General features: G+C 53.2%; 2 protein-coding genes across 3 annotated transcripts in view; one reads left to right on the top strand and one right to left on the bottom strand.

Moving 5' to 3' along the window:
• Window positions 1–122: 122 nt before the first annotated feature.
• LOC111161378 (PAF1 homolog, Paf1/RNA polymerase II complex component) lies at window positions 123–4,975 on the top strand. 2 transcript variants are annotated; one of them, XM_022524998.1, is made up of 14 exons: window positions 123–471; window positions 1,061–1,090; window positions 1,189–1,281; window positions 1,605–1,726; window positions 1,815–1,881; window positions 1,975–2,076; window positions 2,156–2,261; window positions 2,367–2,435; window positions 2,518–2,621; window positions 2,697–2,813; window positions 2,917–3,045; window positions 3,936–4,041; window positions 4,150–4,240; window positions 4,319–4,880. In XM_022524998.1, exons 1-14 carry the CDS (start codon window positions 425–427, stop codon window positions 4,720–4,722), a joined length of 1,587 nt encoding a protein of 528 aa, XP_022380706.1. In that variant the 5' UTR covers window positions 123–424; the 3' UTR covers window positions 4,723–4,880. The 2 variants fall into 2 exon arrangements, with proteins under 2 accessions (XP_022380706.1, XP_022380707.1); XM_022524999.1 differs by lacking the exon at window positions 1,061–1,090 and having other exon boundaries at window positions 425–471; window positions 4,503–4,975.
• A 52-nt stretch (window positions 4,976–5,027) lies between these two features.
• Window positions 5,028–18,116, bottom strand: part of LOC111161377 (sterile alpha motif domain containing 4B) — a 38,360-nt gene continuing 25,271 nt past the window's right edge. Inside the window, exons 4-13 of the mRNA XM_022524997.1 lie at window positions 14,224–14,463; window positions 13,247–13,356; window positions 13,003–13,089; window positions 11,997–12,339; window positions 11,296–11,381; window positions 10,684–10,802; window positions 9,925–10,123; window positions 9,600–9,723; window positions 7,429–7,512; window positions 5,028–7,219 (exon numbers count right to left, since the gene is read on the bottom strand). Of these exons, the coding sequence (XP_022380705.1) occupies window positions 7,191–7,219; window positions 7,429–7,512; window positions 9,600–9,723; window positions 9,925–10,123; window positions 10,684–10,802; window positions 11,296–11,381; window positions 11,997–12,339; window positions 13,003–13,089; window positions 13,247–13,356; window positions 14,224–14,463 (1,421 nt within the window). The 3' untranslated portion in view covers window positions 5,028–7,190. The remainder of the gene's footprint in view (window positions 7,220–7,428; window positions 7,513–9,599; window positions 9,724–9,924; window positions 10,124–10,683; window positions 10,803–11,295; window positions 11,382–11,996; window positions 12,340–13,002; window positions 13,090–13,246; window positions 13,357–14,223; window positions 14,464–18,116) is intronic.

Raw genomic sequence — 18,116 nt, 5'->3', positions numbered from 1 at the left:
CGCCTCCCGCACTTGACTCTCAAATAAGACGTCCAGACTGAGACCCCCGATTCGCCAATCACAAGAGGCTCTTTCTCCCTCGCTCCGCCCTGTACCCAGCCTTTTGCCAATCCGGGTGTGGGTGTAATCCGGACTCTATTTCCCAGAAGGCCTCGCGGCCTGAGGCGACCTGTCGGGTCCTTAGCGTCTTGGCGGCAGTTGGTGGAGCCGGAGCTGCGAGGCCGTCTTTGGCGCTGCCTGCGCGTTTAGCTGAGTCTCCACTGGAAATCTTCACCAGCCCACCTCATTCCGACCCTACCCCGGCAGAGAGCGGCGCCAACCCGAGCCCTCCCTCGGATTAGGCGTCCGCCAACGTCGGTACACCCCTCCGCGTCTCCCCGCGGCTCAGCACGGACCCCGTCCGGGCTTCCTTCGCCTTGTCGCCATGGCGCCCACCATCCAGACCCAGGCCCAGCGGGAGGATGGCCACAGGTAGGCGCCACGCCGCCTGGCTGTATCGTTTTCGTTTAGGTCTGTCCAGGTTTCGGCGAGGCGGGGGGTCGGGCGCGGGTGTCTTCCTACGACGTCACCAGCCCCCCAGTGATGTCAGACCTTCGCCGCGAACGCCGTGGCGTCACGGAGCGCTCACTTTTGACAGACAGGGGTGGGTTCCTTCAAGGATAGGGTGTTGCCCCCACCTTCCTGCCATGGAATTCAGGGATTAAGCTCTTGGGAGACTATCTAGACGGACTGTGCGTTTATTACTCCAGTCAAGCATTTGGAGAATCCCTTTGCTGAAAGCAATTGAGCACGTAGTTCTATTAGAGTACTTGAAGACGTCCCCTCCAAAAGGGATTGAGCCGTTGATTTCATTCATGAAAGCGTTTGGAGACACTTTCTCTAAAAGGAGTTGAATCCTAGGCTCTTTCCGTTAAAGTACTTGGAGCACCCCTCCCACAGGGATTACCATTTGTCACTCCCTCCTTCCCTTTTTTAAAAGCTTGGAGAAACCCCCCCTCACTCTTCTGTCAATCGTGTTCTCCATCTTTCCTTCAATGTCTCGCTCTCTCTTACCTACCAGGCCCAATTCTCACCGGACTCTGCCTGAGAGGTGAGCTCCATTGGGTTTTCCCAGAAGGGGTGGGCCAGTGGGGGCTGGGAGCAGAGGTGGGGCAGCAGGGGACCGGTTTTGAGCCACTGTATTCCCAGGTCTGGAGTGGTCTGCCGAGTCAAGTACTGCAATAGCCTCCCTGACATCCCCTTCGACCCCAAATTCATCACCTACCCCTTTGACCAGAACAGGTGAGACTGAGATGGAGGGCAAAACAACTCACTTAGATCATGAGTTCCGTAAGGGCAAGGATTGCTTCTCTTGTTGACGGCTCTCTTCTCAGAGCCTAGAACAGTACCTAGCAATATGGTAGTAGGTGCTCCATAAATATTTGTTGACGAATGAAACAAGCAGTGTCCGAGTCTTTTCCCACTGAAGAGCCAGCCTTCTAACTCCAGCATGGGGGATACTCCCATTTTGAGTTCCTCCCTGGAAAACCTTAGGCTCTGGGAAGCAGGAATATGAGGGTAAAGCTGGAATCAGGAAACCATAATGGGTATGTTTCCCCACCCAGGTTTGTCCAGTACAAAGCAACTTCCTTGGAAAAACAGCACAAACATGACCTCCTCACTGAGCCAGACCTGGGGGTCACCATTGACCTCATCAACCCGGATACCTACCGCATCGACCCCAATGGTGTGTGGGAAGGCAGGGAGGGCCTGCTCTAGGCCAGCAAAGGCCAGGCCCTCCCTCACAGCCCTTCTGCCCCCTTGTTCTCCTCTAGTACTCCTAGATCCAGCTGATGAGAAGCTTTTGGAAGAGGAGATTCAGGCCCCTACAAGCTCCAAGAGGTGTGTGTGTGCTGAGTGAGGACTGGATATGTGGAGGGAATCTATGATGGGAGGAGGGTGGTGGGTCCTAGGTGCCTAACACTCTACCCCCAGATCCCAGCAGCATGCGAAGGTGGTGCCATGGATGCGGAAGACTGAGTACATCTCCACTGAGTTCAATCGTTACGGCATCTCCAATGAGAAGCCCGAGGTCAAGTAAGTTGTGGCAGGTAGAGAGGGAAGGTGATTTCAGGTGTGTCCAGTGACCCCTAAAGTCTTCTCTCTTTACTCCTAGGATTGGAGTTTCTGTGAAGCAGCAGTTCACAGAGGAAGAAATATACAAAGACAGGGATAGCCAGATCACAGCCATTGAGAAAACTTTTGAGGATGCCCAGAAATCGGTAATTGAGGGATGGGGATGGGGTGGGATAGGGGTTGAGGGTGGACCAAGGTGCAGCCCCAGAGCTCCATATCCTCTTCACCCACCCTGTTTTTGCCCCCACCAGATCTCCCAGCATTACAGCAAGCCCCGAGTGACACCAGTGGAGGTCATGCCTGTCTTCCCAGACTTTAAGGTCAGATCCAGGACAGGAGGCAGTGAGGCAGAGCCTGGTGTCTCTGCTTGTCTCAGTCTAATCCCAGTGCTCTTGCCCCTAGATGTGGATCAACCCATGTGCTCAGGTAATTTTTGACTCAGACCCAGCCCCCAAGGACACGAGTGGTGCAGCTGCTTTGGAGATGATGTCTCAGGCCATGATCAGGTAAGTGGCCCCACTGCCCACCTTGGCCTGTTCCTCACTGCCCCTTTGTCCTTACTCTTCACTTCTCCCATCCAGAGGCATGATGGATGAGGAAGGGAACCAGTTTGTGGCCTATTTCCTGCCTGTGGAAGAGACGCTGAAGAAGCGAAAGCGGGACCAGGAGGAGGAGATGGACTATGCACCAGATGACGTGTGCGTGGGTCGGGTTAGGTTTTGGGAATGGAGGACCGGGTCTCTCCCTTTTATCCCTCGTAAGAAGTGGGGCTGCTGACCTTGTTCCTCTCATCCTCGTCAGGTACGACTACAAGATTGCTCGGGAGTACAACTGGAACGTGAAGAACAAAGCCAGCAAGGGCTATGAGGAGAACTACTTCTTCATCTTCCGGGAGGGTGACGGGGTTTACTACAACGAACTGGAGACCAGGTACTTCGTACACTCCTACCTCAGATTAGCCTGGGGCTGTGCTTCAGAATCCTGATCTGGGGTACGTGGGAGCTACCTTGGAGGCCATTTGTACATATGGATTGGTTTCGTGTTTCAAACAAGACTAGTAGAAGATTGCTTGACCATGTGAGCTGGACCTAGTTCTAACACACGAACCCAGGAAGAAAATCTCGAGATTGAGGTTTTTTGTAGTGTAGATAGCCAGGTTCCCTCTGACGTATTAAGAGACTTCATGTGAAAGTCAGCATAGGCAAAATACGGAGTAATGACCTCAAATTAGCATCAGTATTTTAAATGAAATCCTGGATACCCACAAACCTTCCCCCGAGAGCTACAAGTTTACTCCTGTGCTAGGGACCTTGGTGTAACGTAAGGATTAGGAAAGAAAGTGTGACCTTGAGTTTGTTTAAAGCAGAGATCACAACCTCTGATCCCATGTAAAAGGTAGCACAGTGGCCTTGTGGGCTCTGGGTGACCTGGCGCTCTTGGCAGCCTCCAAGGGGCACCATGACCTCGCCCGCAAAGGGTTCCTCCAACCTTTTGTTGCTATGCTTTGGGAAGGTAAAGTCCCAGATTAACACTTTCCAAAAGCCAGTAATCTAGATTCTGTGCTTTTAAGTGTTGCTAATTTACCTTAAAATCTCTTACATGTACATACACTTTATAAATACAGGGGATTCATGGAGCTATTATCCTTCCCTTTCCCTTATCCAACCTCTGAGTTCAGTCTCCATTCACCCCGCATTTATTCTGGTCTCTTCTGGACTAAGCATTGGTGAGGAAGTAAGAACCAAGTCAGACTGGATCCCCCAATAGGGTCTTTAAATGCGTCTTTCACACACCCCACCCCACCTACTTGCCCACTACAGGGTCCGCCTGAGTAAACGCCGAGCAAAGGCTGGGGTTCAATCCGGTACCAATGCCCTGCTGGTGGTCAAACACCGGGACATGAATGAGAAGGAATTAGAAGCCCAGGTAACAAGCATCACTGGCCCAGGGCAGCCATGGAGAGGGTGGTGGTGGGTGAGGAGAGACGGAAGCCTGACAGGACAATCTCCTTCCCCTCAACCCTGCTACTTCTAGGAGGCACGGAAGGCCCAGCTGGAGAACCACGAACCCGAGGAAGAAGAGGAGGAAGAGATGGAGACAGAAGAGAAAGAAGCTGGGGGCTCAGGTAAAGCTGGACAGGCCAAACCCCAGGAGCCCTGGAAGGGTGAGAAACTGGGTCTCACTTCTCCCTGCTCCCTTACAGATGAGGAGCGAGAGAAAGGCAGCAGCAGTGAGAAGGAAGGCAGCGAGGACGAGCGTTCAGGCAGCGAGAGTGAACGTGAAGAAGTTGACAGGGATGAGGCGAGTGACAAGAGCGGTAGCGGTGAGGATGAGAGCAGTGAGGACGAGGCCCGGGCCGCTCGGGACAAAGAGGAGATCTTTGGCAGTGATGCAGACTCGGAAGACGATGCAGATTCTGATGATGAGGACAGAGGCCCGGCCCGTGGCAGTGACAATGACTCGGACAGCGGCAGTGATGGTGGTGGCCAGCAGAGCCGGAGCCGCAGTGCCAGTCCCTTCCCCAGTGGCAGTGAGCACTCTGCCCAGGAGGATGGCAGTGAAGCTGCAGCTTCTGATTCCAGTGAAGCCGACAGTGACAGTGACTGAGTCCCAGGTCCTTCAGGGTTGGTGCAGACATGACTATAATGCGATTCTTATGCGCAGGAAGGCACTTTTTGAGTGGTGTTTGCGAACCCTTCGCTTTGTTCATTTCCCTCCTCTCCTCCAAGCCTTGCTGTTAATAAAGCCGACTTTTTTTCCCTTTATGCCCCTTCCCAACCCTATGGTCTCATTCTGCTTATACTTCTCCTTCCCCCATCCCAGGAGCTCAGTGGCCTCAGCTTAAGGTCACTAGGTTTTCCATGAAGTACAGTATAGCGTAACAAAGGTCAGAATCCTTTTTTTGTTTTTGTTTCTTGTTTTTTTTTTTTTTTTTCCAAAATAAGCCCAGACCATTAAACAAGTGAAACTCCAACAAGTAAGTCTTCTCCAACAGCGAGAAAAACTGTACAGTTACTCAAAGCTGATTCTGCCAGTGGGGCTGGGGATAGGAGGGAGGGTGAAATCATGGTGGCAGGGGAGGGGGCTGGAGAGGGGCTGGGGTAGAAGAGGGTCAGGGTCCTGCCCATCAGAGTGGGGCCGCCTGCGTCCTGCACACTCTGCTGTCAGGTGGGGGAAGGGGGGCAGCTCTTGCCTCCCATTGTGTGTGTGGGGGGTGTCCTTCACCACCTCCCAATGCCAGGCAGAGCCAGCTCACACTGATGGGTAGTGAAGAAGACAGGACTGGCTGGGAGGTGGTGAGGGTCCTGTAAGAGGGACACCCTGCTGATTCCAAACGAGGTGGCCCCTGTCCATCCCAATTCCCGGGGCTATTGGGAGAGGGGGACTGGAGAAGCCCTGGGAGCTTGAGGGGAATGAGCAAAGGCACAGAAACATGGAGGGGCCGGGGTGGGGGACTTGCATAGGTTGATGAGTGTGCAAGAGGTACATAAATAAACCTGACACCCCACCCAGCCCGGCACTGGGAGAGGAGGTGGGGACCTTAGCAGATCCCCAGGGCCACCCCACCCCCTGGCTTCCTCCCCTTCCCTGGGCTCAGAGCTGAGGGAGGTCCAGACCAGGAGGGCAGAGGCAAGAAGTTCCGGGGAATGGGCTGAGAGTGCAGGGAGGGCGGTGGTTTTAAAAATTTTTTTTTTTTTTGGTTTTTTGTTTTTTCCCAACATTTTGTATCTTTAATAACACACAATGGTTACCAGCCATATTCATAACAAAAGTTATTCATAAAATGTATCTAAAAATAACATTTTTTTTTCCTTTTCGGTGTGAAAAGCTTGAGAATGTCCCAGTGGGGGGTGGGGTGGGTTGAGTGGGAAGAGGGGGTTGGAATAGGGGACCCTGGCTTCCCCACAGCCTGAACCCCCAAGTCCCCTCCCTCCACCTGGGCCCCAGGACAACCCCTCAGCAGGAACAGAGACCAGAGGGTCTGTATGATTCCACGGCTGGGACAAATCTCTGGGTTATGATATAGTGTTCCACTTAAGTGAGGTCATGACAGAATGGGGGGCAGGGAAGGATGAAAGAAAAGAGGGGTGGGGAAAGAAACCAAAAACCAAACAATCCCCTTTCCCTTATTCCTTACCCCAAGTCTTTCAGCTACCAGACCTGGGAGTGGACAAGGGTGTGTGTTGGTTGCGGGAAGGGGATGTTAAGGCAACAGACTTCCTGACCTCACTGGCTGCCCTGGCTCCTGGCCTTCAACCTCTGCATCTGGGGAGCCAGGACTGGGGGGAAGCAGGGGAAGGACTAGGGGGTCTGGAGGAAGGGGCTCTGCCCCCTCCCCTCATAAAATTCAGGCTCCCCCTGCCACTTTCTTGGCTCAGAAAGAGGCCTGGGGATTCTAAAAATGAGAGGGAATGATCAGAGAGAAAAACCGTTAAGAACTATATAAATATGCATCTTAAATAGGCCTAAGAAATTAATTGTAGAGAACCTCTGATAAACAGGGCAAAAGGAGGTGAGTGAAAGGAGGGTGGCTCCTGTCCTTGGGGGTGATGGGAATGGGGAAGGAGAAGAAGGTGGCAAGGAGAGAGAGAGGGGATCCTCTCAACCACCAGCTTCTCCTTAGCTCCTCTCAAATAACATCCAGGAGAGCAGGTTATCAACCCCGCTTCTTTCTCCCCAAATGTCAGATGGTTCTGAGCAGGCCCCACAAGATAGGGGTAAGCTGCTCCCTTAGGAGGGGCAGGTGGCCGGCAGTATGGAAGAGGCAGGGGTGGGACGGGGCCAGGTAGGGGATGAGGGAGGGAAGGAGGGGCAGTCAGGCTGGCCAGTCCCTGCCTCCTTTATCCTGGCTGCCCCCTACCTCCCTGAACCTCAGCAGAGATCCCTCGACGGGCCTGGGAGTGAGCAAGGCGCGTGCCAATGTTAAACAAAAGTTAAAAGGGTGAGAAAGTAGAAAAATACTAGAATGTATAGCTGAGCCAGCCCACCCTCTCGCTGTCGCAGAGAAGCCCGTTGGGGATTGGCCCCCGCCCGCCGCCCAGGGAGCCTATGGGTGCGCTGGGCTGTGGGTCCCGTCAGATGGTGGAGGTTTTGTCTGTCCCATCTGTGGTGAGAAAGGGAGGAAGGGAGGAAGATCAGGAACTGGCGGGAGGCCCAAGAAAAGGTACTCGGGTAGCCTGTCATCCCAGTCAGGCCCTCCCTGGAGGCTGGCCTCCCCTAGGGACCCCTCAGGATGCTCTGAGTTGCTCAGTTCAGAGGCGGAGACGCTGCTGGGTAGGTGGGAGCTGGGTCAGGGAAAGAGGAAATGCTCACCACCCAAGGCGTGTTCTGTCATGCTCAGACACAGAGACTCCAGAGTGGGATTGATCTCCAGGTCAGGCCCAGGGACCGGGCAGTCTGTGGGGAGAGAGAACAGAGGTGAGGGCTGAACTGACTGCGGAAGGCAGAACCTGGGAGACAAAGGACTGCAGGGGCTGGTATGAGGGAGGGGCTGAGAGGGATAAGAGGAAAAGGAGGGAGGGAGAGAGGGGCAAAAGACAGAGAAACCGTATGTAAGACGCGGCACACACTCTGATGGGAAGTATGACCAGGCAGGGATGAAGGACACAGACGGGCCTGGGTGTATCACAGAGCAGGCAGAGGCAACAATGGCAAGAGCAGAGGCTTAGCAATGAACAGAAAGCCTGAGCAGCAGGCTGAGGGAGTGATGGGAAGCTGAGGGAGCGTCCTGGAGGCCACATACTGCATGTTGCCTTAGGCGTAGTCTAGCCATCAGCCCCAGGCATTGGGCAGCCCTGTACTTCTTGACTGGTGACTTGCTCCTGTACTTGGGTGCAGAAGCTTAATTAGAACAATTCCCATCCCCACTTGGACTTGCTCCACTGGGCAGGATGTCACCTGGGTAGGACCGACAGATGGGGCAAATCAGGACAGCAGCCATGGGGCTTGTCCTCAAACCATCTCTAAAGGGCCTCTTGTTCCAGTGTCTGGGAAACAGCCCACCTCCCTGAGCAGACCTGACCCCACTTCACACTGCTTAAAACCCCCTCCTCTGCTCCTCACTGCTATGGGGAGAAAGCCTAAGCTTTCTACCTGATTTCAGAAGACGCTGCTCCCACCTCCAGCCTCTCCGATCATCACATCCCCAATGAACTTGGAGCTAAGGCCTTGTTGGGACACCTAACTGTCTCCTCTTAGCCAATATTTTTTTTTACCTTGGGCAAGTGACCTGAGTCTCACATTCATGACTGATATGATGGGAATAAACCTGCACCCTCATGTGTGCAGCCAGGAGGATCTGATTTGACGGCATGGAAAGCTGCTGGATCCATAGTCCAGCACTCAGCACGCAGGTAAAAAGAACTACTCCAATTTTCTGCTTGTGCAGCTCATCCATCCAGTCACCTGCATCTGCAACTGATGTAAGGCAGATGCCTACCGCGTTAGGATGAACACAACGGACAGGGTCCTCTGCCTCTCACAGGTTCACAAAATCTCATAAGTGAAGTAACCCACTGACTGGCATTTATGTCACGAAGAGCTTAGGATCACCTGCAAATTCTTTTTATTTATTTATTTTTAAAGATTTTCTTCATTTATTTGACAGAGATCACAGGTAGGTAGAGAGGCAGGCAGAGACAGAGGGGGAAGCACGCTCATTGCCGAGCAGAGAGCCTGATGCGGGGCTTGATCCTAGGACCCTAGGATCATGACCTGAGCTGAAGGCAGAGGCTTTAACCCACTGAGCCACCCAGGTGCCCCTGCAAATCTTTAAAAAAAAAATTTTTTTTAAAGTAAAACTCTATCTCCAACATGGGGGTTGAACTCATAAGCCTGAGACAGGAGCTGCATGCTCTACTGATGAGCCAGTCAGGCACCCCACTGCCTCCTTCCTCACCTCTTCCAGACTGCCTTCTCTGCCTTTATAGCCTGAGTGGCCAGCAGCAGGCCTAGCCCACGGCAGGGGACTCCCCCACTCAATAACCAAGGCGGGGCTAGCATTTCTCTAACCTCCCTTTTGCCCACTTCACCCTCATTCTGATCTCTCATCTCTAGACTGGTCTGTGAGCAGAGGGCAAATAGCCATCTCACCTCACAGACCCTTTAGTATGGAACCTGATCTACCAACTGAAGTCTGCTGCTTCCTGCCTGAAAGAATCCCAGGGGACAGACAGGTAGGACTCCCCTCCATAGAAACCTCGATGCTCTGACGGTCTCATCCCCTCCACCCCTTCCAAACTGAGTACTTAATGATCCTCTAAGGAGATGGTGACGGAGACCAACAGGGACACTAAGACAGAGAAAGCAGGTAGGATCTGAGAAAGAAAACTGAAGTGGGGGAGGGGGTACAAGAAAACTCAGGACGTGGGAAGATGGGTGCAGAGTGGTGGGAGGTAGGAGGAGAGGATAGTGGGAATGGGACTGAGAGAAGGGCCACCTAAGGGTATTGCTGAGGTGGAGCCCCAAGGGTGGAGGCAGCTTACCTGGAGGGAACATGAGAATGGCCTGGGGTGATGAATGGACCGGGAGGGAGTGGGTGCGCTGCACAGAGCTACGGCTCTGGCTGGGCATGCTGTTGCTGCCTCCAGGGTTGGCAAACCACAGGTTCTGCACAGGGAATGGGAAAAAAAAGTGGTGAGCTGAGTGGGAAGAGGCTGAGGCTGAGATCTAAGCGCAGGCTCGGTAGAGCTGGCAAAGGAGCCTCTTCCCTTTGAGCCAGGCCCAGGTGCAAACACATGGACACGCACAGCCCAGGCACAACCACCCCAATCCCAGAAGCGCCAGGCCCTCCGCTTCCCACTGGCTCACCTGTCGGCCCTGGCCCCCAAGGCTGGGGCTAGTGAGGGCATGTCGTGGGGAGATGCCCCCGATGCCTGAAGGGCTCAGAAGGCCCATCCTGCCGGGTGGGAGGGCCCGGGGAGGCATGGGGAACTGCCGCTGGGTCCGCCGGGCCACCCCCATCCCCACAGAGCCAGCTATGGGAAGTGAGTTGGAGCCGAATGCCCAGCTGTGAGAGAGCAGAAGGCATGGTGTCAGTTGAGGTGGTCGGGGCCCCTCTGTCTGCCCCTTCCTCACCTCCCCCACCAGAATCCCCATGGAAAGGACAGAACACAGACCTGCTCTGAACAAGGATTCCCTGCCCAAGTCCTTGCATCACACACTGTTCTCCTACCCCAAGGCACCCCCAGAATGGAGATGGGAGCGGATAAAGGTTTCCTCATATCCACTTATAGCAGTTCTCCTAACTTGAATTCTCAAATGCGGTATTTAGTAGAATAGAGGAGAAACAGGGAGAATGGGGGAGAAAAGGGACTTCACAGCACCCTGCACACAGGGGAGAACAAGGGGTAGGTGTTGCTTCTGCCAGCTCAGCACCCTGTTCTAGTGCTGAGAACACCGATTTTTTTATCTGGTAAAGTCTTCACTGGGTGACTTGTGGAAGGTCACCCAGTGACTGAATGAGGACAACCAATTCCCAGCCCAGAACGTAATCAGCCCACTGAGCACCACCTGTCCACCACCAAGGGACTCGGGAAGGAAGGCCCCACACCCTGGCGGCCTGCTCACCCTTTCTGCTGCCGGTAGCTCTGCATCTCTAGAGCGGCTTTGCGCGGGAAGGTCCGGAGGAGCTTCAGCACTTGCTGTTTCCAGGACAGCAGCCGTTTCTTCTGCGTCTCCGTGAACGCCTGGAATTGGGAGCGTGAAGCGGGGAGGGTGTGTGTTCAGATCTGCCTTCCATTCACCCACTCAAGTTATTTACTGCCTGCCTGCTCTGTGCCAGGCAGTACTGGGAGGCAGAGGTAACCTGTGCACACACAGCTCATGGTTCAGCGGGGCAGAAGACACGCAGGCCATCTGACCTGTGATGAGTACTGCAAGGGAGAAGCCTCATCTACTAGGAGGGGCCAGTGAAGGCGTCCCTGAGGTGTACTCGTTTGAACTAAGTGCTAAGGGACCAGCAGAAGGGAGGGGAATCTTGCTCCCCAGAGAAAGAACATGTAGTAAGGTTCTGAGAAGGAGAGCTCACGGCAGCCACTAGAGCCAACACTGGTGAGATGAGGGCTGGAGGCGTTGGGTGGGTGCCAGCCAGGCAGGGCCCTGAGGGCCACATCAGGAATACGGATACTGAGAGCGATGGGGGAAGCCTTGCCCTTCTTGGGACCCTAGAGAAGGCCTCACCTCATGAGTCAGGCACTTTTCAATAAGCTGGAGGTAACTGGTGATGTTCTCCTCGTCCGGTCGGGACACCAGCAGCTGGGTGCACACTGAGGGACAACGGAAAGGGAGGGAAGTTAGCCCCAGCATGTCCTCTGCCATGCTCTAGCTCCCTCAGCCCTCCTGGCCAGCACAAAAATTGGAAGAGGACACTGAGGCTGGATGAGTTCTAGCTATGTGCGAAGCATAGTACCTGGTTATCATGAACATATATAAACCCACCATATTAGCTCAGAGAGGTGGAATTACTTGGCCCAGGTCACACAGCTAAAAGGATATGGATCCAATTGTAAAGTCAGCTACGCCATGCTGCCTTAGGAAAGGCCAAGCCCACTATGAGTTACACCATCCCCATCCTGTGGACTTTAATACCCCGTGAAAGAACCAATGGATTTGTCTCATACTATACACAATATCTACTGACACATCGTTCCGCCTTTTGCTCAGGCTGGAGACACTGTGTGGGTAAATAAGGGTTGTCTCCTACCACCAACCTAGACATACCTGAGGGTGGGGCCTTGCTACTCTCAGTCTCAGCCACTCTCTGATATGGTCACTAGGGTCCTTTAAAAAGCTCTGCTCCCATCATTTAACTTGGATTTGATCCCTGATGACGATTTGGCTCCCTGTCCCAGAACTTCTTGCTGGGCCCTGCGTGCTCTCACCTTTGCCCATCACCCGTGTAAACTGGCTGGGGATGTCTCCGTCGGCAACGGGAGCCGGGGCTGGCTCACTGCCATCAGTGGGAGCCGGAGCTGGTGGAGGGGGGTAGCTCTCTGCAGCTGGAGGGTCCTTGGCCTCAGTGCCCTTGTCTGTGCCGGGGTGAACCAGGGGAGGCTCAGCACCTGGCAGTGGTGGCTCCCCCCGGCTCCCATCCTTGGCAGTAGGGGTGGCGGCAGCGGCAGCAGCCACAGTGGCCTGGAGGACGCTGTAGGCCTTGATGGGGGTGATGATTATCTGCTGCAGCTCCTGCAGAGCGTTGCGCAGATTCCCGCCTTCCAGCACATCCTGAGTAGGGAGGACACATCCGGGGTCACATGCTGACCCCCAAAGCTACACAGAACGATTACACAAGAGGGGTCAGACAGAGCTGGGAGAGTGCTGGTGGAACCCTGAGTCCTAGCACTTAGAGAAAGGAGGTAAGGACAATACAAGCTCATATATATACACAGATATGTACACATTTGTATAATGTAACCCCTCTTCCCCACTTCAAAGTGGAGTTCCAAGGGGGTCAGGAGAAGGTGGTCTGATGCTGGGCCTCAGGGTCCCACCAAGGATGGAACCAGAAAGCAAGTGGCAGGGAAGGGGGAAAGGAATGCAAATCAAGGCAGATATGGAAGAGGAGTAAGTGAGAAATAATCAAATGGAAAGAGATCATGCATACTGGGAGACATTCTGCTCCATCAGGACATTAGTTAGGAATGGAAAAGTGAAAGGAGCAGGGATTGAGTTAACAGAGACAAGGTCTGGAGACACAGACCAGGACAGAAAGAGAGGAGAGCCTCTTGGCCACAGGCCAATGAACCCTGTGATCTGACTTGCTCCTGGCCTCCCTAGGGCTGGGTTCTCTGGAGGTCAGACCTGAGGGCTGGGGAAACCCCCAGGCGAGGCCACCCAGGGCCACCATGCAGTTAGCTGGACTTGGAGATGGGGATACCAGATCCTCACCTTCTCCAGGGACTTGAGGACACTCTGCCTCTCGCGCAGCTTCTGGATGCTCAGCGCTATCTTATGGCGGGCACCTTTGGTCACATTCTGTGGTAGAGGCAGAAGGGGAGAGGAAGCTGGATGTGTGAGGCTAAGGTACCTGGGGTGCCCCCAGGGCCTGAAGAGACACCAGAGGCTTGGGCCGCAAGAGTAACGTCAAAATGGTGCTGCCCCCACCACCTCCCGATGGTCCCACTGGCTTCACCTGAGACTCCAGATGCTGCTCAGTCAGTGTCATCATCTCCTCGTAGCTCATCTGTGAGAAGAGGGCTGCGTACTTGTGCAAGCGGAGGCTTTTCAGCCATGAGGGCACATCTATGGAAAAGGAGAGCAAAAGGTCAGCAATCTGGCCCTTATGACTGGCAGAGGAAGGGTTGTGGGGACGGAGCAATTTTCTGCAGTTTTTAATGTTCCAACCTTGGTGGGACTCTGAGGCCCCAGCATCAACCACCTTCTCCAGAGCCCCATGGAACTCTACCTTGAAGGGGGGGTAAGAGGGAATACATGTATACAACCAGAGGTAACACCAGAAACTGCAGAAAACCAGGATTAGGGGAAAGCCAAAGGTCCATAAGCCACTTTTTTTTTTTTTTTTTAAGATTTTATTCATTTATTTGACAGACAGAGAGCACAAGCAGGGGGAGTGGCAGGCAGAAGGAGAGGGAGAAGCAGTCTCTCCGCTCAGCAGGGAGCCTGACGTGGGGCTCCATCCCGGGACCCTGGGATCATGACCTGAGCTTAACCAATGGAGCTTAACCAATGGAGCCACCCAGATGGCCCCATAAGCCACTTCCTCTCCTGCCCAGTCACACCGTTCTAGGTGGTCTTCCCTGGTATCAGGACATCTGAGCCTTCTGCTCTGCCTGACTGGGTATGTACTAGGATGACCTCATTGGTGTCCCTGGAACATCAGCTACTGCCCTGTCCTGGCTTCCTTGTCAGGCTGGGTTGTCTGAAGGCAGGGGTTTCTGGGCTATCAGACCAGGGCCTAGAGGGATCTCTCTGCTCAATCTTGAGCCCTAAGGGCAGGGACTCACTCCTTCCCTCAGACCTGTCCCTGGCTAGGGTAGGGTAGAGGGTGACGGGACAGGAAGTTGGAAGCTACCATGGCTCCCTTCTGTCCTCTAAGCTATGCAGAAGACTCTCTTCAGAGGGTCCTAGTGCTACCCTCCCCTGTCATACCTTTCATGCCACTGCCGTCCTCCTGGAAAGTGTTCCGGCTGGAGCCCTGCTCCTCCGTCTGCTCACTGCCAGAGGAGGCCACGCTGCTCTGGGGTGAGAGGGGTGCGTGGTCGGGCGTGGTGAAAGCAGCCCGGGCCCCAAGCTCCTCCGGACTCGGCCACTCACCAGGGGCCTGGGGGCTCGTGGGGATGAGCGACATGGAGCGCTTCAGCGGGCTGGGGTGGATTTGGCAGGGGAGACCTGGCCAGAGGGGGAGAGGCAAGAGGTCAGGTTTGGAGATCTGACCATAGGAGATCATGCCCCCTGGATGGTGCCATGGACAGCGGCTCAGCCCCAGAATCCAACAACGGGAAGGGACCCTGGGGTCTGAGGGGAACCACCTACAAGATACTGCTCGTTTCCTCATTCCCCATACCTAACCCATCAGCAAACTCTCAGCCACATCTCTCAATCTTCCCACCTTTTCTTCCAGCACCCTGGTCTGTAACTGGTGTCTCCTGTTGGAATTACTGCTACAGCCTCTTCACTGGGTTCCTGCCTTCATTCTTGCCTCCTACAGCCCGTTAACCTCACAGAAGCCACGGTGATTCTTCTAAAAATGCAAATCTGACCAAGTTAGTCCCTACTTTAAATCCCACCTATGACTTTCCTTCACACTGAGGATAAAATTCAAACTTTTCCACATACCTACAAGGCCCTGTGGGACCCGGACCCTGCTCACCTCTGACTCTCACCTCCACCAGCTCACTCTTCAGTTCAAGCCTTTTTAGCTTTGGCTTCTCCACCAACCCTCACTTGTTCCTGGAACACTCAAGCTGTCCAACCTCAGGACTTCTGCATTTGCTCTTTCTTCTTGTTTTCCTGATTTTAGCAGCTGGCTCCCAAAAATCTGATCTCCAGCAAGCATCATCTCTTCCAAGGCCTTCCCTGAGTGGCTGCCCCCAGCAATCTTGGTTACTCTATCGTAGAACTCTTACTTGTCTTCCTTACAGCACCTACCACAACCCGGAGTGACTTCACCTAGTTATTTGTTTACATGCTTATTAACTGTACACCCCTGCTACAATATGAGATCTGTGACAGCAGGGACTTGTCCTGTCTTAAAGATCATTGCAGCCTCAGTAATTATAGTGGGGCGTGGCCCGGAGGAGCTGCTTCATTAGTATTTGTAAAGCAAATGAATGAATGGAATATATAAACTGCTTCTTCAACATCCCTATCATTGGGCCTCACCATCTCCCAAAGATTTTTCCTGTACTGAGCTAAAATCAGCTACCCATAAGGCCCAGTAACTCAGGGTGAATGCAGGCTGTCTTCCACAAGGTGTTTCATATTCTCCATCTGTCCCATTCCTGAGGTAAGAAAAGGGTTCCTACTTGATTTTAACCATCCGCAGGAGAGTGCAGGTTCCGAGTTCCAGACCTTTCCATGTAACTACTCCCTCTGCCTAACTCATTGCTCTTCCACCCTTTCCTGCCGGCCACCTCGTCTTCACTCCTCACTCAAGTGTTAGCTCTTCTGTGACTTCTCCCTCTGCACTCTGGGGGGCCCTGTGTTACTGCCTCAAGCCTAGCAGTAGCCTCTGCCACCAGCCTGCCTCTTGCACTGGACTCTGGGCTCATGTGTATTAGGGCCACATTCTGGGAGGCCTTGAAGGTAGGGTGAAGCTTTTCAATTTCAAGCAGTTGCAGGAATAACAACCCCGCTCAATCATTTCTGCATCGCCAGGATCAGGTGCAGGGTGTGATACACAAGAGCCCTCGGTTTCATAAAAGCCTAAAGGAGGGCACCCATGGTCCATCCTAAGGGTGCTAAGGGTGCCTCTGAGCTCGACACAGGAAATTCAAAAGTACCCAAAGTCAAATAAAAAGACAAGGACACAAAGCCAAAAAGCCTCACCCTGGATAGGTGAGAACATCAATGCTCAGAGAACAGAAGCACTTTGCCCCAGTTGCCAGAGGGAGTTGGGAGGCAGCTACAGAAAAACCCTAGCCTTGTTTCTGATGGAAAGGCTGGGATTCCTGCCAGTGCTCCACTGAAACTCAAACCAGGAAGTACAACCAGTCTGGTACAGGCCCCAGACCACCTTCCTTCATCTGCGACAGTCTATGCTCCTAGCCAGGAAATCACCTGGAGGACAGGGCAGTGCACTGATCCATACCCTCAGAGGGCCAGCCTCCACCTCTGCCTGTGACCTCTGGGGTCCTCTTTTCATGGCTTCTCCCAAGGGTCTGGATTCCCAGAAATGGCACCTTTTGGGCCCCATGGGACTCGGTATAGGCTTTTTTTTCCTTTTGCCTGTCTTGGTGCCCATGGCTTCCTTCTCTTCCCTTCTCAGTGAAGGAGGAGGCAGGAAATTATCCTGATTAGAATGACTGTGCAGTTCCTGAGGAGTCCTGCTTGACCAGGGACTGGGGTGGAGGCCGGCCACAGCATGTATAAAAACAGGAATGCCGGCTGGAGATCCAGGACCTCACTCACTCTCTAAGAAACCCTGGTCTGTCCCTGGCAGCACCCCAAACCCACCCTGCTTGCCCTTACAGCCTAATCCTTGCTCCCTACTCAAAAATATTTTAATGGTTTCCTGTTTCCTGCAACTGCTCGAAATTGAAAAGCTTCATCCTATCCTTCAAGGCCCCCCAGAATGTGGCCCTAATATACTGAGATCTGGGAGTCAAGATAGACCTGCACTAAAATTCTGGCTCTGCCACCTATTAATTTTATGATCCTGGGAAAGTCACTGCCTCCATTTCCAAGTAATGTCCTTGGCAAAGGGATAGGCACACAGTAAACATGAATGTCTGCTACTGCTATTACTCATTTAAACCCTTGCATCTCTCCATCCCAGCCAGATGTCTGCACACTCCAATTTGCCACCCTTGTGTCTACATTTCATGCTGTGTCCTCTACCAGGAATGCCCAATTCCTTTCTCTCTTCTGGTTCAACCTCTCTATCTGACGTTGTTCCAGCTTAGTTAGGCCTTTAATAGCGCTGTGCCCCATTGGGACATTGTGGGGAGGAAGAAATATATGGGTACCCCTCCCCTCGATGAGGTCTAAGTGTCTATGGGAGGGTCACTTTTACATGGAAGCAATGTAGCATAGCAGTTACAAGTATGAGCTGTGGAGCCAGACTGCCTGGATTTAAATGCTGGCTATACCACCTGGGGCAGGTGACTTTTCTGTGACTCAGCCCAAGAATTTATTTGTGTAAATTTCTCAGAACACCTTTTGAAAAAGACTAAATGTTCAATAACCTGAGCTAGAATTATCTTTATTAATGTATTTTCCCAATTTGGACCCAGAAACTATGATGCTCTGAGACTGTAAGACACGGGTCTAACACACTTTGTGTTGCCAGAGGTGCCAGAAATGCTTTCCTATCCCTCTATTTCCTGTGATCCTTACCAGCACCTGGGAGGGAGACAAGTAGCTAGGACATCCATATGAAACTGGGGGAAGAAAGAGGCTCAGAGCACCAAGGGCATGTACCAGGTGCCACCAGGAGACCCAGGTTCACTTCACCTATTGGCATGGATGACATTTCACTGCCACTCTCTCTTGGCTTGCTTTAAGCACTACCCGCCAGCCAAAGGGGACCAGCCATGCTGAGGTTAAATCTTAGAAACCTCTCACACCTGGAGTCAGGTCATATTACCTCACCACGCCTTGGAAATGCCACTTTCCCCTTAACCTGTTCATTTCAACTAGTATTTCAAACTCACCAGCTCCTCCTGCTCACCCTAGCCTCTGGGGTGCTTACCAACACAGCCCTTCCAGACCATTTAGCTGGAGGACAGAGTAGTCACCAGGGGCAGACTCTCGTGTCAGACTGCTGGGTCTGAACTTAGGACCATTCTACTACTTGCTCTGTGTATAACCTTGAATATGTG

The sequence above is a fragment of the Enhydra lutris genome, unplaced genomic scaffold (genome assembly GCF_002288905.1).
Source record: "Enhydra lutris kenyoni isolate GAN:26980312 unplaced genomic scaffold, ASM228890v2 scaffoldscaffold85, whole genome shotgun sequence".
In the NCBI taxonomy this organism is placed as follows: domain Eukaryota; kingdom Metazoa; phylum Chordata; class Mammalia; order Carnivora; family Mustelidae; genus Enhydra; species Enhydra lutris.
The sequence above is the reverse complement of the archived record's forward strand: the minus strand, read 5'-3'. Positions and strand labels throughout refer to the sequence as shown.

Bases quoted from the DNA above. Each gene is read 5' to 3' on its own strand.
- LOC111161378 (XM_022524999.1), top strand. From the start codon at position 425: ATGGCGCCCACCATCCAGACCCAGGCCCAGCGGGAGGATGGCCACAG. The intron at 2,262-2,366 runs GTAATTGAGGGA...TGCCCCCACCAG, and splicing joins TTGAGGATGCCCAGAAATCG to ATCTCCCAGCATTACAGCAA. The intron at 3,046-3,935 runs GTACTTCGTACA...TGCCCACTACAG, and splicing joins TACAACGAACTGGAGACCAG to GGTCCGCCTGAGTAAACGCC.